This window comes from Lathyrus oleraceus, chromosome 4 (genome assembly GCF_024323335.1).
Source record: "Lathyrus oleraceus cultivar Zhongwan6 chromosome 4, CAAS_Psat_ZW6_1.0, whole genome shotgun sequence".
Lineage (NCBI taxonomy): Eukaryota > Viridiplantae > Streptophyta > Magnoliopsida > Fabales > Fabaceae > Lathyrus > Lathyrus oleraceus.
This window is the reverse complement of record NC_066582.1, coordinates 152682312-152703034: the sequence shown is the minus strand read 5'-3', so window position 1 is coordinate 152703034 and position 20723 is coordinate 152682312. Positions and strand designations below refer to the sequence as shown.

The window sequence follows — 20723 nt, the reverse complement described above, 5'->3', positions numbered from 1 at the left end:
TCCCTCCTTTGGGATAAATAATGCACGGTGGCGGCTCTGTTTGTTTGTCTTTTCCCGCCGGTTGTTTTTCGCGTTGCACCAGCTGGCGACTCTGCTGGGGACAATAGAAGTTGACCTCTTGCTGGTCCATCTTCCCCAAGCGAGTCAATCCTAGCGCTCTCTAGGATAATTTTGGTTGCTTTTACAGCTTATTTATTGCACTTATGATTATTATACCGTGACTGTAAATATTTGCATATATGTTTGCATGCATCATATTATCATTGTGTTGGATTCTGGACAGGTTTGGTTCCTTTGATTTGGGGTGGGTGTTCTGAGTGGGGCTAAAACCCAGGCCCGAGTATACACCTAGGATTAGCGTGGTCTCACGTTTCCTCACATGTTGGATCAGCATGTTGTTGCGACATGACATGCCACAAGCCGGACGAGGTTCTTTTGAGAGAGTTCTTCCGGGTGGAGTATTCCACTTTGGTTGGGTTACCTCATTTGAGTTGTTGACTTCGGTGACCGTTCTTTCCTGGATCTTTGGTTTAGACGATCTTATGAGAGCTGCGGCGGCACACCCGAAAGGGCAAACCCGTTGAGTATCGTGTCCGATTGTCGAGACCATTATCCGCTTTAGGATGACCTGATTAGAATTCACCTGTGAGGGGAGGGTTTGATTTCTACAGATGCATGTTCTGATGGTGACTTTGATGGTGACTAGTGGTTCAGTTATTGATCAGAGTCCTATTTATGAGTCGGATTTATGGATTTATTTCTGAGACGCCGGAGTTCTGTCTGTGGTATTTATCAGTGGGGATCCGTTTATTTCAGGATTCCCTGGGTTGGAACAGATGATTTTATTGTTATCAGAGTAGTGGTTTTCCGGTGATGATGGTGATATATCTTCGGTTCCGTTTATTTCGGAACTCTCGAGTGGGATTTATGGTTACTCGGTTTCTCAGATGGTTGTGATCAGTTCAGAGGCCGTAACTCAGTGCAGTGGATGTTCAGATGACTTGGAGGATGGCACAGTGCATTGCATTCATGCATCAGCATCATTCACATTTTGCATTTATCTGCATCTAACTCATGTTTATCCATATGCAGGGGACATTCTTGATTGAGATCTTGGTTGAGAGACTTCTTTGTTCCAGATATGAGGACTGGCTTGAAGAATGATGTTGTATACAGTTTCTTTGATCCAGAGATTGATGCACTGAAAGAGATGATAGTGTTGATTACACCTGACCATGTGGGGATGTTCCGTGAGGCTTATGGGGGTATTCTGAAGGTGGTTTTCAGGCTCACAGATACAGATAGGAGTGCCATCCATACTCTTCTCCAGTTTTATGACCCAGGCTTGAGATGCTTTGTCTTCCCGGATTACCTGTTGGGACCTTTGATGGAGGACTATGCCAGTATCCTGGGTATTCAGATCAGAGACCAGATTCCATTCTATGTCACTAAGGGGGAACCTGATGTTGCTGAGATCTCTCGTGCTCTTTATTTGAGCCCAGAAGTGACTAAGGGGGGTTTGAAGGAGAAGGGAAAGTTGCCCGGTTTTCATCTGAGTTTCTTGGAGGCTAAAGCCAAGGAACATGCTGCTTTGGGTAATTGGAGGGCCGTTTGTGCTTTGCTTGCTGTCAGCATTTATGGAATCATCATGTTCCCTAATCAGAAGAACTTTGTGGACATTAATGCCATCCGGTTGTTTGTGCAGAGGAATCCTATTCCTACCCTGGTTGGGGATGTTTATTACTCGGTCCATAATCGGAACGAGAAGCGGCGTGGGGGTTTGATCAGATGCTGTGCTCAACTGTTGTACAAATGGTTCGTGGGGTATTTGCCTTCTAGAGGTGCCTTTGCTTTTGTTCTTCTTGACCATACGGTTAATTGGGCAACCAAGTTGATGGGTTTGCGAGCCAAAAACATAGCTTGGACTCACAATGGTATGGCCGGACGAGACTTCATTTACAGTTGTGGGAGCTTTCCCAATATGCCTCTCATAGGAGTTCAGGGTTGCATTAATTACAACCCGACGCTTCTTAGGAGACAGATTGGGTTTGCCATGGAGGTTCCTCCTCTTAAGTGTGAGATTCAGGAGTCTTTCTACTTCCCGGCTGAGGGTAATCCGACACAGTTGAGGCAAGTGTCTGGAGCATGGCGTAACATCCAGAGAAAGGGCAAGGTTCCTTTTGGTAGGGTTAAGAATAGATCTTTTCCTCTGTTTGATGATTGGCTCAGAAAGAGGATTGAACTCACGCGTCTACCATTTCCTGGGGGTGATCCTTGGTGTCCATTGATTGAGGGGCCACGTTCTTCTGTCAGCATGGAAGAGTTTCTTGAGATGAAGAGAGCCAGAGATCAGCTGCAGACAGAGAAGACTGAGTTGGAGATGAGTGTTGCTAGAATCCAAATGGCTAATCAGGAAATCAATGGGAAAATAGAAGACCAGGATAAGAGACATGCCTTGGAGGTGAAGCGCTTTGAGATAGACACTGCTTATTACCGCAAGATTAGCCAAGATTTGGAGTCATCTACGAAGGAGCATGACATCACCAAGGAGAAGTTGGCTAGAGCTTTGAGAGTCATTGAAGATGAGAAGAGGAGACAGATCCTTGTGAAGACTCAGAGGGAAGCTAGAGCCAAAGTCCTTACCACATAATGGGAAGCGGAGAAAGCGAAGATTATTGCTGAGAGAGATCACTATCTTGCTGAAAGGGACCATTATTTCCGACAGATGAAGATTCATCAGAAGGAGGTGGGAAGACTGCAGCAGGAGAACACTGAGCTCAGGTTCGCCATGAAGTTTACCAGGATGGTTGATGATGCAGAGCCTTCTGTGGGACCTTCTTCGGTGTAGACTTTTGTTGTTATTTTGTTGGATTATCGTCAGGCCTGTTGACGAAATTCACTTGTTTGTATTTCCTTTCTGATTCTGGAGAATTGTAACCTGATTTGTATCAGCCTGATGTATGACTTTTGCACGTATAGTGCACTTTTGATATACAGTGGTTATTGTCATTCAGTGATTGATCTTCAAAGCTTTATTTGCTTTTCTATGCACACTCACATAGCACACACATGGTTGGGTGATATCTTTGCTAAATCATAATTCTTTGCTCTGTATGGCAAAACCAGATGATTGATGTCAGAATATTGCTGCAAGGATTATTATCTGTCTCGAGGAAACCAGGATCGAAAGACAGAGTGTTCCTCATATGGATAGACATTGCATTCATGCGTGAGTCATAATAACCTGTCTTCTGTTTTGCAGGTGTCAGTTTCTAACATGTTTAATTGACTCAGGAACGATGAATCCACCCAACGCTGACATTCTCGAGCTGAAAGAGAAGATGAGTGAGCTGATCAGTGTCATGCAAGAGTTCGCCTTGGGGAAGAAAGCTATCGCCGAGAAGGTGGAGAGGATTGAGAGCTGGCTGAAGATGGGGAAGATACAAGGAAATGCTTCGTCGTCTGGAGTAAAGAAGCCCTTTGGCGACGGTCGGCGCGAGAAGGAGGTTGAATCAAGTGATGTGTTTGCCCAAAGGGGACGCGGTAGGGATCGTTATCACCCGTATGCTGCTATAGTGACGATTCCTACTGGTAATCGATCTGCACGACAGCAACAGCAGCCACCTCAACAAAGAACACAGAGAGCTGGGTGCCAAGCGAGAAGAAGGATGACTGATCGTCAGTTTGATAAGCCACCCATGGCGTATGCTCTTCTGTTTAAGAGGTTGAAGGATCTTGGGTTGGTTCAGCCGAGGACGTTGGCTCCGGTAGGATCGGACCAAAGGCTTGCAGGTTACAATGAGAACATCAAGTGCGAGTTCCATTCTGGTGCACCCGGGCATAACATTGAGGGTTGTAAATCTTTTAAGCATGTCGTTCAAGATTTGGTGGATTCTAAAGCCATCAATTTTGCACCGACACCGAATGTTAATGCTAACCCCATGCCGGTGCATGGTCCTATGAGGGTGAACGTGATGTCAAAAGATAAGAGAAAAATAGAGGTGACAAACGTGGATCAGCTGAGGACTCCAATGTCTGTGGTCAAGAGACATTTGATGAAGAGTGGAGTTTTCCCTGGCTGTGATAATTGTTGTGCTGCTTGCACTGTCACTGCGAATGGGTGTGTGATGTTGAGGGAGACGATTCAGAGAATGATGGATGGGGGACGTCTCCGATTTGAGAAAGTTGATTGGGGGGAAGAAGATATCTTTGTCAACCAACTCTCATCGTTCAAATATGTTGAAAGGGACGGTGAAATATTCGAAACACCGAGTCAGGCGTTCGAAACCGTCAAGGTGGAGAATGCCATTTTTGCTAAAGAAGAGAAGAAGCCGTCCATTTCTTCGTACAAACAGGCCGCTGAGGTGGTGAAGAGTGGAGAAACCCCGGGTTGGGGAAGGATGATTGACATCGCCGCCAAAGAGGACAGGTTTGGGGTTGGTTATCAGCCGGGCCGAGGCTCGTCTGGACAGAATAGAGGACGTCGTCCGCCATTCACGATCACCAGTGCTGGAATGCCAGATTCAGATCGTGTCTGTGCGGTGGGTGAAGAGATTGACAGTGACTGCGAGCTCGATGGTTGGATAAAACCGTGCGTACCAGGGATGGAAATCCAGAACTGGAAGGTCTAAAAGATCATCACTGTCACTCTACGTGAAGAGTAATATTTCTTGTTTTTCAATTATGTCTGTATGAAAGCCATACGTTTTGCCCGAAACGTAATGGTTCATTGTAAGGGCCACCTCATGTGTTTCATTTTGTAATGTTTGCATCATCAATAAAAGGATGTTTTTCATTAAAAGCGGTGTTCCCTGTTTTTCACTTATTTTTGCAGTTTAAAACAAAAATAAAATGGCAATGTTTATGTTCATTTTTCCTTCCTTTTGATTGGCTTCGTTCCGATTTTGTATTCTCCGGATCTCATTGATAACAATCCTGTTACACCCTTATATGACTTCGACAATCCGATCTATCATGCCGAAGAAGAAGGCGAAGAAGATTGTGAACTGCCGGAGGAATTAGCCAGGTTATTGAAACAAGAGGAGAAGGTGATTCAACCGCACGAGGAGCGAGTCGAGGTTGTGAATCTGGGTACCGAGGAGGTCAGGAAAGAAGTGAAAGTTGGGGCCGCTTTGGAGGTAAATGTCAAGAGCAGAATGGTAGCCTTGTTGAAGGAGTATGTTGATATCTTCGCCTGGTCTTATCAAGATATGCCAGGGTTGGATACCTATATCGTTGTGCACAAGCTACCATTGAGAGCAGACTGTCCTCCAGTGAAGCAGAAGTTGTGCAGAACTCGACCTGATATGGCCATGGAAATTAAAGAAGAGGTGCAAAAGCAGTTGGATGTTGGTTTCCTCGCTGTCACTAATTATCCGCCTTGGGTCGCGAATATTGTGTCGGTGTCGAAGAAGGATGGGAAGGTGAGAATGTGTGTGGACTACCGGGATCTGAACAGAGCTAGCCCGAAGGATGATTTTCCATTACCTCACATTGATGTGTTGGTAGATAATACAACTCAATTCTCGATGTTTTCCTTCATGGATGGCTTTTCTGGCTATAATAAATCAAAATGTCGCCAGATGATATGGAGAAAACAACGTTCATCACACTGTGGGGTACTTTTTGTTACAAGGTGATGCCATTCGGTCTCAAGAACGCCGGTGCCACGTATCAGAGGGCTATGGTGACTTTATTTCATGATATGATTCATCATGAAATCGAATGCTATGTTGATGACATGATAGCAAAGTCCCAAACAGAAGAGGGGCATTTGGTAGATCTGGCCAAGCTGTTTGACCGGTTGAGACAATTCAGGCTGAGGTTGAATCTGAATAAGTGCACTTTCGGAGTGCGGTCTGGTAAATTACTGGGGTTTATTGCGAAAAAAAAGAGGAATCGAGGTTGATCCTACTGAAGTAAAAGCAATACAAGAAATGCCTGAACCGAGAAACAGAAAAAGAGGTTCGTGGTTTCTTATGTAGATTGAACTGTATCTCACGGTTCATATCTCATCTAACTGCCACGAGTGAACCCATATTCAAGCTGTTAAGAAAAGATCAAACGGTCAGGTGGAATAATGATTGCCAAGCGGCATTTGAAAAGATAAAAGAATATTTGCAGGAGCCTCCGATTCTATCGCCTCTTGTGGAGGAACGACTGTTAATTATGTACTTGACAGCCCTCGAGGGGTCTATGAGGTGCGTACTGGGGCAGCATGACGAGTCTGGTCGAAAAGAGCATGCAATTTACCTTAGCAAAAAGTTTACCGACTGTGAAACAATATATTCACTGCTCGAGAAAACTTGTTGTACTTTGGCATAGGCTGCTCGCCGACTGAGACAGTATATGCTGGTTCATACCACTTTGTGGATTTCCAAGATGGATCCGATCAAGTACATGTTTGAAAAGCCAGCATTGACCGGACGGGTTGCGAAATGGCAAATGATTTGGACTGAATACGATAGTCAGTATACCTCTCGGGAAGCAATCAAGGGGAGTGTATTGTCTGATTACTTCGCCCAGCAACCCGTTGAGGATTCTCAACCGATGAAGTCTGAATTCCCTGATGAGGACATCATGGTTCTCAAATCGAAAGATTGTGAGGAATCAATCTCGGAGGAGGGGCCTGACCCTGAATCTGAACGAAATCTGATGTCTGATGGGGCTGTTGATATGAATGATAACGGAGTTGGTGTTGTTTTGGTTACGCCGAAAGGATCCCACATTCCTTTTGCTGCCCGGCTAACGTTTGAATGCACCAAAAATATGGCGAGTGCGAACCTCAATGTGTACATCTACTGGGGCAACGCCTTTCTCGCTTGTGTATGGGATGGAAGCCGTGCTACCAGTTGAGGTTCAGATTCCGTCGTTGAGAGTCCTGATGGACGTGAAACTGGAAGAGGCTGAATGGGTAAGGACTCGGCACGAAGAGTTGAGCCTGATTGAGGAGAAGAGGCTGGCAGCCCTTTGTCATGGGCAGTTGTACCAACAGCGAATGAAGCATGCTTTTGACCAAAAGGTACGACCTCGTGTGTATCACGTAGGAGATATGGTGTTGAAAAGGATCCTTCCTCCTCAGAACGATCGTAGGGGCAAGTGGACACCCAATTATGAAGGTCCATTCGTGGTCAAGAAGGTTTTCTCTGGCGGAGCCTTGTTGTTGACGACCATGGATGGCGAGGATTTTCCATCCCTTGTGAATGCGGACGCAGTTAAAAAATACTTCGTATAAAGAGACCCGCTGGATGAAAAGAATAAAATAGTCCAGGCAAAAATGGGCATCCCGGCGAACCAAAAAAAAATGAAAATGAAAAAGGTTCGGGCAAAAATTAGGGATAAAAAAGAGAGAAACTGTACACCCGGCAAGTCGAAAACCCCACAAGGGCGGCTTGGGCAAAAAAGGGTATCCCGGTGGATTGAAAACCCGAAAGGGCGGTCCAGGCAAAAGAGGGACTAAAACGAACAACTGCGTCTAGCATGATCGTTTGTGTTTTGGTTAAGACACATGGATAATTCCCGGCAGGGATCGGTCAGAAGCGTCTTATTCAGAAGGCAGAAAGCACGGAGAGTCTTGAGGACATATGGGGTGTAACCGAGTTGGAACTCGATGAGATCACGGGTTCACATTGCCATTAGGATAGATTTTTCCTTTTGTGCGCAATTATCTCTTTTCAGGAATTGCTTCATGTGTATTGCTCGGTTTTGAGCCACACCTTTTTCAATCAATAAAATGCATATTCAGTCAAATAATTCTGTTTTTGTTTTCATTACCGCTTTGATTGCAAAAACATCAGTTTATTTTGATAAAGAATCTTTGCATTTTGAGAACATACAGGTCCCTTCCAATGCATGTTTATAAGATTGAAAGCCTGAAATCTAATTCGGAAGGTTGAGTGACCTAGGTGTTGAAATCTTGGCACGTCTGGGGCACGTTTTTATCTAACGATCTCTTTTGCAGGTGCTGTTAGATATTTTCACTCACTTGCAGGTTGTGATGTGAAGCCTTTTGACAAAAGATCCCCGTGGAGTCCAATTAGGGACGAGGAATGGAGGAACGGTGAAAGACGACGGAAGAACGTGCGCCGATCCTGGAGGATTAATCAAGAAGACTCTTCAAAGTCTGAAGAATTGGAAAGTTGATACCAATTTGAGGGGTTCGATCTCCGTAGAGTACGGAGAAGTCAAGAAAACAAGGTGATGAATCAGAAAAGTCCAGACGAGTCTGAGAGCTCTCAAAAGTGGAAAGTTGATACTGTGGTTAGATAGTGAATGCCAGTGTTCGACGAGTCGACAGGTGTTCCGTATCAGATATGCCGTATCTCCCCAGCAGATTCGAGATCGATGACTCTTAGGCAGCCAGGCCTGAAGGTGGTTGTTCTCCCCAGTAGGTTCGAGGTCGGTGTTTCTTCGACAACCAGGCCTGAGGTTGTTTCCCTAGCAGGGTGGAGGTTGTTATTTCCCTAGCAAGTCGAAGATTGTTGTTTTCCCCGCAGAGTGTGTTGGTAGCTGTTTCCCAGCGAAGTCCCCAAGCGGATCGAGTTCAGTGGAGTTCATCCCTGTTGAGGGTTGTCCTTTCCCCAGCGGCATTGCTATTCCCCAACAGGGTGGAGATTGGAGCGATATCGAGTTCCTCAGCAGAGTGCCTCGAGCTCCCCAGTAGAGTCCCTTGAGGGGGATACTTTTTTAGGCATTCATCATTTAGATAAGCATAGCATATTGCATAGCTAATTGCGTAGCATTTCCATGGTTCTGGAGAATTACGCTGTAAAAAAATCATGCATCAACATTGCAAGCATAAACTAGTCTCAAGCCATGGTTACCGTTTGAGGATTGGTTTCGCTGTTTGGAAGATCAGCGTTGCAAGTATAAATTCGACTCAAGTTGTAGTTACCGTTTGAGGATTGGTTTCGCCGGATGATGAAGATGTTACTCTGAGGAGCTTAGCATCGAGACGTTGGGTCAACGGTATTCCCCAGTAGTGCGATACTGGAGGAGATTTCTATCGTGCGAGATGGAAGTTTGAAGATGTTACTCTGAGGAGTTTAGCATCGTGTCGTTGGGTCAACGGTATTCCCCAGTAGTGCGATACTGGAGGAGATTTCTGTCGTGCGAGATGGAAGTTTGAAGATGTTACTCTGAGGAGCTTAGCATCGTGACGTTGGGTCAACGGTATTCCCCAGTAGTGCGATACTGGAGGAGATTTCTGTCGTGCAAGATGGAAGTTTGAAGATGTTACTCTGAGGAGTTTAGCATCGTGTCGGAGATGGAAGTGAAAATCAAAGAAGTTTTGGGGTTCAAGAAAAGCATAAAAAGAATCAGAAAGTTGTGGGGTTCAAGAAAAGCAAAAAAAAAATATAATAATCCCCAGCGGAGCGCAAATTGTTCGTCTGTTCTTGGTATTCAATCACTCTTCACCCTGATCATCTGAAAGCCGAGGTTGTTCATATCGATAGGTTCACAGTGGATTGAATAGGGGCAGCTGTAACACCTCAAAATTTGCCCTCCTCTCTTGGGACTAGTTTTGCATATTGCATTTCATTTTGTAGGACATTAGGCATTTGCATATTGCATATCATGTGATAATAAGAAGGTTATCCTCCTAAGTCTTTCTCAGAAGATAGAGAGGTTAAGAGATTCAAGCCTGAGGGTCTCCATAAGTTGATCATCAACCATTTGAGGGTTTGTGCTTCAATTAGGGTTTGCTTAGTTCCTCGAGGAGGTTGAGCATTATCTTGTTTGCAAGGGTATGTCACCATTATCATGGTTATATCATCTGCCAGGGCTTCATTGTGCATGCTCCAGTTCCTTTGGATTAGGGTTTTGACCTCTAGTCAACCCTAATCAGTGCCAGTCTGCCAGTCAGGGTTTCTCAAAGAGATGAGGTTATTTCTTGGGTTGAGGATCGTGTGGTTATCTCAAGGAGCTTACAAGAGCTAGGATTTCATTTCTGAGCCAATTCCTCAAGTGGTTGAGGCTCAAGCTGATCAGAGCATGGCTAGGTCATCTGAGGACCTGTACAGTCAACTGTGCAAGAGCTGAGGGCTAGGAGGTGGAGAAATGGTTTGAGACACTTCATTCATGTTCAAAAGAGGTTCATTCATCATGCCAAACGTCTATATTGAAGATTTTGAAGCCAGATCAAAAGTTTCCCAAAATGGAAAGTGACCTGTAATTGAAAGTTTCCAAAAATGGCAAGTTTTTGGACCACATTCAACTTGACTTTCCAACATCAAAGAAGCTTCAAATGGATTTTTGTCCAACATGAAAGTTGTAGATCTTTCTCTCCCATTTCCAAAAAGTCCAAGATCATGAATTTATGATGAATGGTTGAGGAGATATGAGCAAATGGCCGCCAAGTGTGCATGGAACTTCAAAGTACCATAACTTTTGACTCAAAACTCCAAATGAAGCCACTCTTTTTGCAAATTTCTTGTCTTGACCTATATTTTCCAATTCAAGCATTGCATTGCATGAAATTTAATCACATGGCCATGTGTTAATTCACATGCATTTTGGAGGGAAATTGGGGAATTTAAATTTGGTACAAGCTACAAGCATAATTCCAATCCCATTGTGTTTATTAGGTGATTTTGAGTGAAAATGGATCATTGCATGCTACTATTCACGTCCAAATTAGGCCATGCACCACACTTTTCCAAATTTGCTAAAACACCTCATTCTCATTAACTTCTAATTAACCATTGCCTAATTAATTTTTCAGCATGATTAGTGAATAGTATAAAGCCTTAATCATAACAGAATTGGATTATAATCACAAGTTCTAGATCTAAAAAATTTTTTCCCTCCAAAATTCTCTCTCATTGAAATTCAAATTTTCTCCACACAAACACACATTTTCTTGGTAGATCCTTCATCATCATGGAGTTTTGAGCAAGATCCATACTTTTTTTTGAAGAAATTGGTGAAGATTTGTGCACCTTCAACACATGAACACATCAATGGCAAGTGCAAATTAAGCAAGATCTAGGTCGTGGCAAGCATCCATTTCTACATCAAGCTTCATAACAAGAGTGGAGAAGGAGATTTAGAGGTTTAGGAAGCTTGAACACACTGTTTTCATCCACTACTCTTCAAGAGGTTGGAAATTTGAATCTCATAAATCTTGATTTTATGTACATAAACTTGTAGAGCTTTCATCACTGGTTATTCTGATATAAATTTCATGAAATTTGGATGAAAAATGAAGAAGTTATGTTGAATTAAAGTTTAGATCTAGAACCTTATTTCCTTCGATCCAGAAAATAGATTATGAATTAGGTTTAGCTTTTATGATATTTGGAATGTACTCATCAAGACCTTTCCAACGATATAAATTTTATAAAATTCTGCAAAAAAAAAAAAAAAAGATGAACAGTAGCACCACCGTCTTCACGAAGAAGACGGTGGAAACCACCGCATGAACCACCGCTGTGAATAGTAGCGCCGCCACCTGCAACTTGCGCTAGGGCAAGCCCAAAACGGCGTCGTTTTGGTCCTAGCGCGCAACCTCACTTCGATCCTCCTCTCCAGCACTTATTTCAAATTAACCAAATTCTTTTCTATCTCCCTCCAACTTAGCATGCGATTTCTTCATTTATTTCAAATATTTTCTCCAACTTCCAAAATTCATAACAAATTGAAAATTAATCCAAATAATTCCAAATTTTTTCTCACATGCTCCTTGAAGTGTCTACCATTTTATGGTGTTAATTTTATGATTTTATCATTGCTGGAATTTTAAATGTGATTGATTATTTGAACATGTATGCAAATGTGACATGTTGTACCAATTCTTTTGTGAAATGCTCATACATTGGCCAATTAATGTGAAATTTGGTATGCTGGTTCCCAGCATGTTGCATGATTTTTGAGGCTTGGTTGTGCATTTTTAGCATTTTTCATCTCTGTTTTAGACACATGAATGTATGGTGTGACAATGTGTGTCACACAATTTGATGTCATACTTGTTCATTTTCATTTCTAGGTCAATTGAGCTCCTCTGATCCTAATTTTTTGCATGATGCTTGTGTTTGACATGTTGTGTGCACATAAAATTTTTCATGATTGTTTGATTCATTTCTGTTTTAATATGGTTGCTGTTTTGACTTTTTGCTTTGCCTTTGACCCTAGTCTTGGACTAGTGGTTTGTACTCATCTTTTGAGTTTTGTATTTCAGGTTCAAGCTATTAGTCCTAATGGTTGATGTTGATCTCATGACTTGAGATGCAAATTTGCTTTGTCCACTAACATTTGTTGTATTGTAGGATCATTGGTGATGAACTCACTTGAGTTGTTGAGTTATTGACTTGCCTTGCGTGCATATTGGTTGTAACACTGTTGACTGTTTGTTGGATTTGTCTGAATGTGAATATTGACTTATTTGACTTTCTTATAGGTACTTTAGTTGCTTTAGCTCATTGCTTGAGTTGCTTTTCTTGTGGTTGGCATACCACCTAGGTAATCATCCTCTAACTCCATGTAGTCTGGAAGCCCTGTCGTTTCTGTTTGGCAGGCATTTGGCTGAAGTCCTCCTTAAGAGGCAATGTCTGTGATTGTTTATATTTGTGCCATGTACTGCAAGTCCTCCTAAGTGAAGAGGCGATTGGCAGATAGAAGGGATTTGCAATCAATCCCCTGCCATTCAGTTGAGTCTTTCATCTTGCTCGCACTACGTGTTGATGCATTTTGAATAAACACCCAAGATCCTTGTATATAGAGTCAGTCATTGTGGAATAGGGTTCCTCATTCTGGATCCCCACGTTTTCATTGATTGAAGCTCACCCAGGCCCGGGTTAAGAGCTATGAGGTCCAACCCTCATTACCTTTTCATCTGCTCACCCTGACGGTCAATGTCAGTGGTTAAGAGCCTCGGACACCTTTCCAGTGTTGGCTTGTTTGTCGAGGTTGATATGACCCCTTGACCAAAGCCCAGCCTTGTATGAGCCGCTTGTTTGCATATAGCGTGTGATGATTGCTTTTGATGTTTATCTGCTTTTGCTTCTCATCTCCTTCCTGTAGGAGTCGTATGATCAGCTTTCGAGGAAGTTGAACGTACGTAGAGATAGACTTGAGTTGACTCACTGCCTGTGTGAGTCAAAATCTTGTTAGAGACCTCAACCTAGGGTTATAATTTGCATGATGACTATTAGGCTCGAGTTAGTCTCCCTTTTAGTCTGTTATTCCCCGGTCTCTGGTTAGGAGAAAGTTTCTCCCCTGTTAAGGGGAACTACGTTGCCCTGATCCTCATACCAGATGAGGTACGTAGGCAGGAGATCGTGCGAGATCTCTCCGGGCGCCCTTTTTCTTTTTTGCGTGTGTTTTGCTTGACAGCTACTAGGTCCGAGTACCAGACTCCCTATTAGGCTGTGTGTTCCACCCTTTTCTTTTTCAACCCTTCTGCTTTGTGTGTGTGTTTGGAGTCTGATGTAAGCCCAACGATTGGCATTCGGTTTCCCGTTTGTGTTGGTTTGTTTGGAGTCTGATGTAAGACCAGCTATTGGCATTCCATTTCCTTGTTTGCTTTTGTTTGGAGCCGGACGTAAGACTAACCATTGGCAGTCTGTTTCCATTTGCGAGTTTCTTTTGACGTCTCAGTGTCTTTGTGTTGTGTTTTGTTTCGGTGTGCGTTAGCCAAACTACGGTAGCTCTGATTCTCATTCCAGATGAGATACGTAGGCATAGGATGCGATATCCTAGCGAGCCCGTTACCATTTCCCCGAACTACGTCGACTCTGATGTTTGTTTCTGACAAACTACGTAGGCCCAGGATGCGATATCCTGCCGAGTCCGCTTTCTCCGTCTTCTTTCACCTGTTTATTATTCCAGTGTGTGTGCATTCTTTGAGCAGTTTTTTTAGTAACCTTATTCTTTCTTCTGAGCGTGGATCCCGTCGAGTACGACGGACGTGAGGGGTGCCAATACCTTCCCCTTGCGTAACCGACTCCCGTGCCTTGCATCTCCGGTCGTAAGACCATTTCCTTTCCAGGTTTACTTCGAGCGTTTCCTTTCCCTCCTTTGGGATAAATAACGCACGATGGCGGCTCTGTTTGTTTGTCTTTTCCTGCCGGTTTTTTTTCGCGTTGCACCACTTATAAATCATTTTGGACCATACTTCCTGGAAGCGAAGGGGGCCATGCTCGACGTGAATACATGGCGCTTGGCGAACATCATGATATAGCTCATGAAAGTTGGTTGAAGAGCTTGTACTTCGTCATTGGGGGTTAGCTGGGCCAATCGAATTTCTTCGATTCCTCTATTTTTCACTTCCTTAACTTCTTCATCAACGGGGCTTTTATTGGGGAGACTTGCCTCGAAAGTGGCATTGAGCCAAAGTTGTAGTAGCCAGAAGAGACCAAAGAGAAGGAGATCTCCTTTTTCCTACCAAGTTCTTTAGCTGAGTGATTCCATCACTCAATGATTCATAAAGGCTTGCTAGTATCATTTCACTTAAGCAAACATCATGTCCAGCATGCAGTTGATTCACTAGAGTAAGGTACTTCTTGGCGACTTGTAAGGACTTCGAGCAGAACACAGAATGGGATAACCACAAAGCTAAGAAGGGTATGTGTTCCACATCAGAAACGATGTCGGTGTACTTGTCATGGTAGTGCATAATATGGGTCGAATATGCTGCTCTGGAGGTGGAAAAAGCTAGAGTGTCCTCAGAATCAATATCGGGGTCATATGTGTGTCTAGTAGGTTTTAGCCCTGTGATAGCGGCTAGGTCGAAAAGAGTTGGTGTGATCATGCCACATGGAAGGTGGAAGGTGTAATGTGTGCTATCCCAAAAGTACAGCGAATAGACTAATATAGATGAGCTATACTCTAAGCCTAATTTCGACAACATTATTAGGTCATTAATCCCCATATCTTTCCAATTTTGGGCTTTGATTTTTTCTATTTTGTTTAGCCATTCTAAATAGTCCGTTGGGTCTTTGAATAAGAGAGTAGCACGAAAAACCCTAAAGTCGTTGTTCATAAATATGAAATCTATGGTTTCATTTGTTTTTGGTTCTTCAACAATGTTTAGTCCAACCCTAGGTTTCTTAGCTTGCCCTATGGGTTTACATTTATGATAAGAATGGAAGTATTCCTTAAGCTTACTAGAGTCAGTATCTAAATCAGCCAAAGGACCAGATAGCACATGGGTTTTACCAGAAATAGAAATGGGAATAAGTACCTGAGAAGCGTAAATCCCACGTTGTTCTTCAGAGCTTTGAAGAAAGAGAGCATATAGATCGGAATATTGTTAAGCATCGAATTAAAAGCATAATTTTCCCATGCAAAGAAAGATTTATTGATGATTTCAAATTACTTAAAGAACATAGAGCATTGTTTTAAGGTGTTTTTAAATAATATCTTTAATCATTTTAGATTTAACTTAGTATTTATTACGATTTAGATATTGTATATATTTAATTAATAAATTATATTTTAACTTATTGTACATTCCAAATTTTATAGTCTGGTTCTGTCACTCACTGATTTTATAATAAGAATATTGATAGCAAAATAGCGGGGTTCAATAAATTTCTTATGATGAGAGAATGAAGGATTTTAATTTTATTTGAGTTCAGCAAGACAAGACATGTATCTATGTTTTAAGTTGTCCTTAAAAGTACAGTAATTAATAGATTTATGTATACATTAATTAGTATATATATATATATATATATATATATATATATATATATATATATATATATATATATATATATATATATATATATATATATATATATATATGATAAAATAATATAAAGACATGTCTAATAAAGAAATTCTGTAGTAATGTACTAGAATTGATTTTATTGATTGATACTCCAATATTATTTAGTATGAGATGGAGTCAAGTTACACAAATCCATAATTTTAGTCCCTATTTTGAAAAGCAGCAACAACAAACAGTTTATGGGACTTTAAACTGTTTTTCTGTACAAACAATTAATAAGGCTGAATCTTGGTGGAATAAGTAGCACCTGCCTTCCAACCTGCAGGTATTGTGAACCGTGATCCCACCCAATTGGACCCAACATTGCTACTCACTTGAAACCTCAATCGGATTTCACCTTCTGGTGGGTTAGCAAAGTCAAAAACAGCACCATAAGATCTACGCATAGCTTCCCATTGGTGTTGTTGTTTCTGCATCATTCACACCATTCATTTCATTATCAATAATAGTAAGACAGATAATTGATTAGAAGGAGTTTCATATCTCATACGAACATATGTTAAATATATCATGCAGTTTTAATTATACCTGCCAGATCTCAACAGCAGTAACTTCGTATGTTCCTCCAACATAAAGAATATTGATAGCGAAATAGCCCGGGTTTCTACTATTTTCATTGATTTCGTATACAATATTGTTGCCTTTAAATGTACAAGGAACCCTTTTATATTCAACATCCAACACTCCATATTTCTTTAATTTTTCTGATGTAACTGCATTGCGCCCCAATCTTGAAAAGGCACGTGGACTCAATATGAAATCAGTTCTATCTCCCTCACCATAGTCTGTCACCACCACATATGCTCCATTATCATCACAATATTGTGGTATTTTGCATCTCACCTATATCAAGTGTCATCATTAATATCATGTAAACATTTATATATATATACTATAAATGAAGGAAAAGAAAAAGTATACTTGATAACATGCACCGCATCCTCCTCCATTCTTCCACAACTTGGCAGAAACAGCTGCGACACTGCCGTCATTGACTATCTTTCCATAGTCTCCAAAACCACAAGCTCCCCCTAAATCAAATATATGATAGAAAATATTAAATATTAATATCTGGTTAGAAGTAGAAAAGGAGGATGACATTCACATTATACATACTTGAATTTCCATAGCCGTCAGAAGTGCCATAATAGGAAGCTCTTGATTTGGCATAATATTCTTTGTTGCAGTTACATAGTACTGGAAATAACAGTATAACACAAACAAGGCTAATTTGATACTTAAAACCAAACTCCATTTGTCTTAAATATATATGAACGAACACAATCAAATACAATAAACAATGACTTTTATTTTTTACTTTGAAGCAATAAACAAGATAATTTTGAGATGAAAAACAAAGATACAGAGACATAAGTATTTATAGTACTCAACCTAACGCATACCAGTGGTGATGAAACCACCGATTTAATTTCTTCAACTTTTGGGTCTAAAGTTCTTTTTTGCTGGGTCAAAACCAATCAAACAGTAAACAGGGGGAACACGCACTTCATCATCATCCTTTGAATAGATAAAGAAGCGTCTGTACAACTGTGCGGCTGGTTGATTAATTTTCATGGTTCAACATTGCAGACCATTTTTATTCAAGAATCTTAATATTCTAAGGGCAGGTATCAATGTTTTGGCTCCAATTCTCCCATAGATTCGTTAATTAATTAATTAATTAATACTTACTAACAACTCCGGATTCGTAAGTCAAATGGATATGGATATGTATCAAAAGTAAGATCAATGATAACTTTAATCTATGCTCATTTTAATTTTTAATTATTTAGTATAAATTGAATATAATAATAGCTTGTAAGTCTATAATGATAAAACTACATAACTTATTTAAATATATCAAACTATCAAAATACTTTCCATTAACCACAGTTTATTAGCCACAGTTTGTAGGGGTGGCAAACGGGCATGCCCGCCCCGTTTAGGCCCGCCCCGCAAAAGCCCGCAAAAAAATGGGGCGGGGCGGGGCGGTCATAGTTGAGGATGTGGGCCTAAAACTTAGACCCGCCCCGCAAAAAAGTGAGGGCGGGGCGGGGAAAACCCGCGGACACTGCACTATTTAAGCCTAAAAATGCAAAAATTTATGTAAATATACGTGCCCGCAAAAGCCCGCGAAAAAAACGGGACGGGGCGGGGCGGACACATTTGAAGATGAGGGCCTAAATCCTTGGCCCGCCCCGCACAAAAGTGCGGTAAAAACGGGCTCGGTCCGCGGGCCGAGCCCGTTTTACCACCCCTAACAGTTTGTGTTGAATATGGAAAAAAAAATCAATTTACCACACTTTAACCTTGGTTAACAAAATAATATTTTTCAATTTTCACTTTTTATTTTACCATATAAATTACGCGCTTTATTTTTTTTTTCTAAGTATGTTTTCCCTTTTCCTCTTCTTTGAGATATTAGTTTTGAAAAATCCTCAAAATATTTTTTTTTTAGGTTCTTCTCGTTCTATTTTCATGCGAATCATGGTTGGATTCAAATTCATCACAATCTCTTTGTAATTGTATTATCACCACTCTTATCTTTGCGTGCGAGCCATGTATCTCTTGCGTGAGCCACCGTTCACATCGTACAAAGACTCGTTATTTATGTTGATTTTGAGCCCCTTATCCATTCCTTCACCAAAAAATTCGAAGAGTCTCCGATATTTGTATTTTAGATTTCACCTTTTTTTTTCTGTCGTCACACAACGACTCAATTGTATGATTTCTTATTTGATTTTATCGTGTTTTGCCCTATCTTACTTCCTATTTACCTATGTTTGGCTTGATATCTTCATAATCTTCAGCTTAATTAACGTTATATATATCGCCTAACCCTGCTTACGCTGGCAGGTTAGGGATAGAAAGCTTTGAATAGTGGTTACTGAGTTATTTCGTGAGGGATTCAGCTATAACGGTTTTGTTAATTCGATGTGGGGTTATAGTGATTAGATCATTCATACAGGGCATCAAACATCAACAATAGAGGAATAGGGGATTCTAGAATACAACCTGGCCGTTTTCGTGACATTGTTTACTCTTTTATTTACTTTTCGCACTAAAATCCCCCCCCCCCCCCCCCCATTTAACTAGTTTATATACATTGCACACATTTTGTCTTGCTTGGAGGCAGTGTTTGTGGATTTGATCTTTTATTACTTCGACAATATTAGTAAACTTGCCGAGAAATTATCACAAAACTTATCCAATTTTGATACTTGATTTCAATCTTTTTCTTCTTTGATCTTTCTTTTATGATAAACTTTTCTCTTCATCAAAACTAAGCTAAGATAGATGAAGAACATCTTTTTCAGAATCTCCCCCTTTTTTATTATGAAAAAATATATTGATGGGGAGTTTTTGCTTGACACTTGATTTCTCTCCAATATTTTATATCTCCCCCTTTCTTTTGCAAGTTATATTTTAGTCTTTGGTATCCTAAAAAACAACGAAAACAGTCATCTCTCTTCTCCCCCTTTTTGATATTACTCTAAGTGAGTTACTCTAAGTGTTTGATGGATGTCATCAGGCTCTGATACAAAATGTTGGAATAAGGAACCATAAGAAATAGTGATTTTCAGCGTAGAGAAGAAGAAGGGGAGAGAATTATAGAGAGTAATTATTGAGGGTGAAAAAATTGTGAACTTTTATTATTGAGATATCCAAGAAATATATATACAATTTCATAGAGTGAGATACAAATAGTAATATGAAAAAAAAACTACAACTGTAACTAGTAATAGGCCCCCGAAGTAACCGGTTATCAAAACATTTTGTTTTAGGTGTAACTTATTATAGCTAAAGTGTAACCGATTACCAAACCATTATGTTTTAGCTATAACTGATTATAACCCTGAAATAATTGGTTACAAACAAGTGAGTTACTCTTTTGGCTCAATAGAAACCCCTACATGGTCAAAATTTTGGACAAATTTGTAAGGTTTGTAATCCATATGACTATCAATGTTAATGTAAAGCCTAAGAAACCCTATTTTCTTAAAACAATAAACATATAATTTCCTATAACATGATTCAAGGGAAAGGAAAGTTAAATATACAAAAGATGAAAATAAATTTCAGTTGACCATTTTAAGGGAGTAAAGAAATCAAAACGAAACCTAACAAAAGAAGAAACATTGATTGAAATTATCAAGGTTCTGACTGAAGATTCTGAAGATCTCAAGTCAGACTACTGGCGCTGTCAATGTTTTGACTGAAGATTCTTAAGTTTCTTCGTCCAGCTTTATGTTTCTTCATTTCATGTTTCATCAAAATGGGAACATGACCAAATAGTATATAGTACAATCGAACATCCTTTCCACTACCTGATTTTGTGGGCAAGGACTGTACTATACATCACACATGCCACTGATTTTATGGGTGAAGGACAATATGCAGTACCATTCCTTTCCCATCAAATAGTGGACAACCGCTAAAATGAGCTTTCCCCATTTTTCCCTTCAACAGTCTTATGCTTATGTTATATAAGTAAGACTTGGAGACTTGAAGAAAAACGTCAGTGACACAATATTTTTGACAAGTTATTTACTTTATGAAAAGCTATCATTCTTTTGTACACGGTTTTTATTTAAGTGTGTGTTATTCATTTGTGTAAAATTTGCTTGTGTAGAAGCATTTTGTAACACACAAAATATTATTCAAACTATTTGTTTGATTCTTTAAGGAGGTTATCCTTGAGAAGAAAAAGAAGGTTGTTCTTTGTGAGTCCTTAAGGAGACTGGGGTATAGTCAGATCCTTGAGAAGACAAAAAAAGGTTATTCTTTGTGTTTGTTGTAATCTATTAATTATAGTGGATTAAGTCCTTATGTATAAGGAAAAATCACCTTGCGAGTGGACTGGATTAGCTTTGAGTTTCAAGCGAACCAGGATAAAAATACTTGTGTTTGTATCTCTTTGTTATTAACTTGTTAGTGGTGTTCTGGTTTTGGAAAAAGCTTTTGCTTGTAAAACCCAATTCAAACCCCC

The 20723-nt window shown here is 40.6% G+C and overlaps 1 protein-coding gene across 1 annotated transcript; it reads right to left on the bottom strand.

Annotated features, from left to right (window-relative positions):
- Positions 1-15790: 15790 nt before the first annotated feature.
- LOC127074244 (expansin-like B1) lies at positions 15791-17345 on the bottom strand. Its single transcript, XM_051015547.1, has 4 exons — positions 16850-17345; positions 16655-16764; positions 16262-16576; positions 15791-16143 (listed from the first exon to the last, which is right to left on the bottom strand). Exons 1-4 carry the CDS (start codon positions 17103-17105, stop codon positions 15946-15948), a joined length of 879 nt encoding a protein of 292 aa, XP_050871504.1. The 5' UTR covers positions 17106-17345; the 3' UTR covers positions 15791-15945.
- Positions 17346-20723: the final 3378 nt, after the last annotated feature.

What these genes read in the sequence shown, in the direction of transcription:
- LOC127074244 (XM_051015547.1), bottom strand. Translation starts at nt 17,105, where the DNA reads ATGTCTCTGTATCTTTGTTTTTCATCTCAAAATTATCTTGTTTATTGC. An exon ending in GATGCGGTGCATGTTATCAA is followed by an intron (nt 16,577 to 16,654) that starts GTATACTTTTTC and finishes CACTTGATATAG; the next exon opens with GTGAGATGCAAAATACCACA. An exon ending in CTGCTGTTGAGATCTGGCAG is followed by an intron (nt 16,144 to 16,261) that starts GTATAATTAAAA and finishes TGAATGATGCAG; the next exon opens with AAACAACAACACCAATGGGA.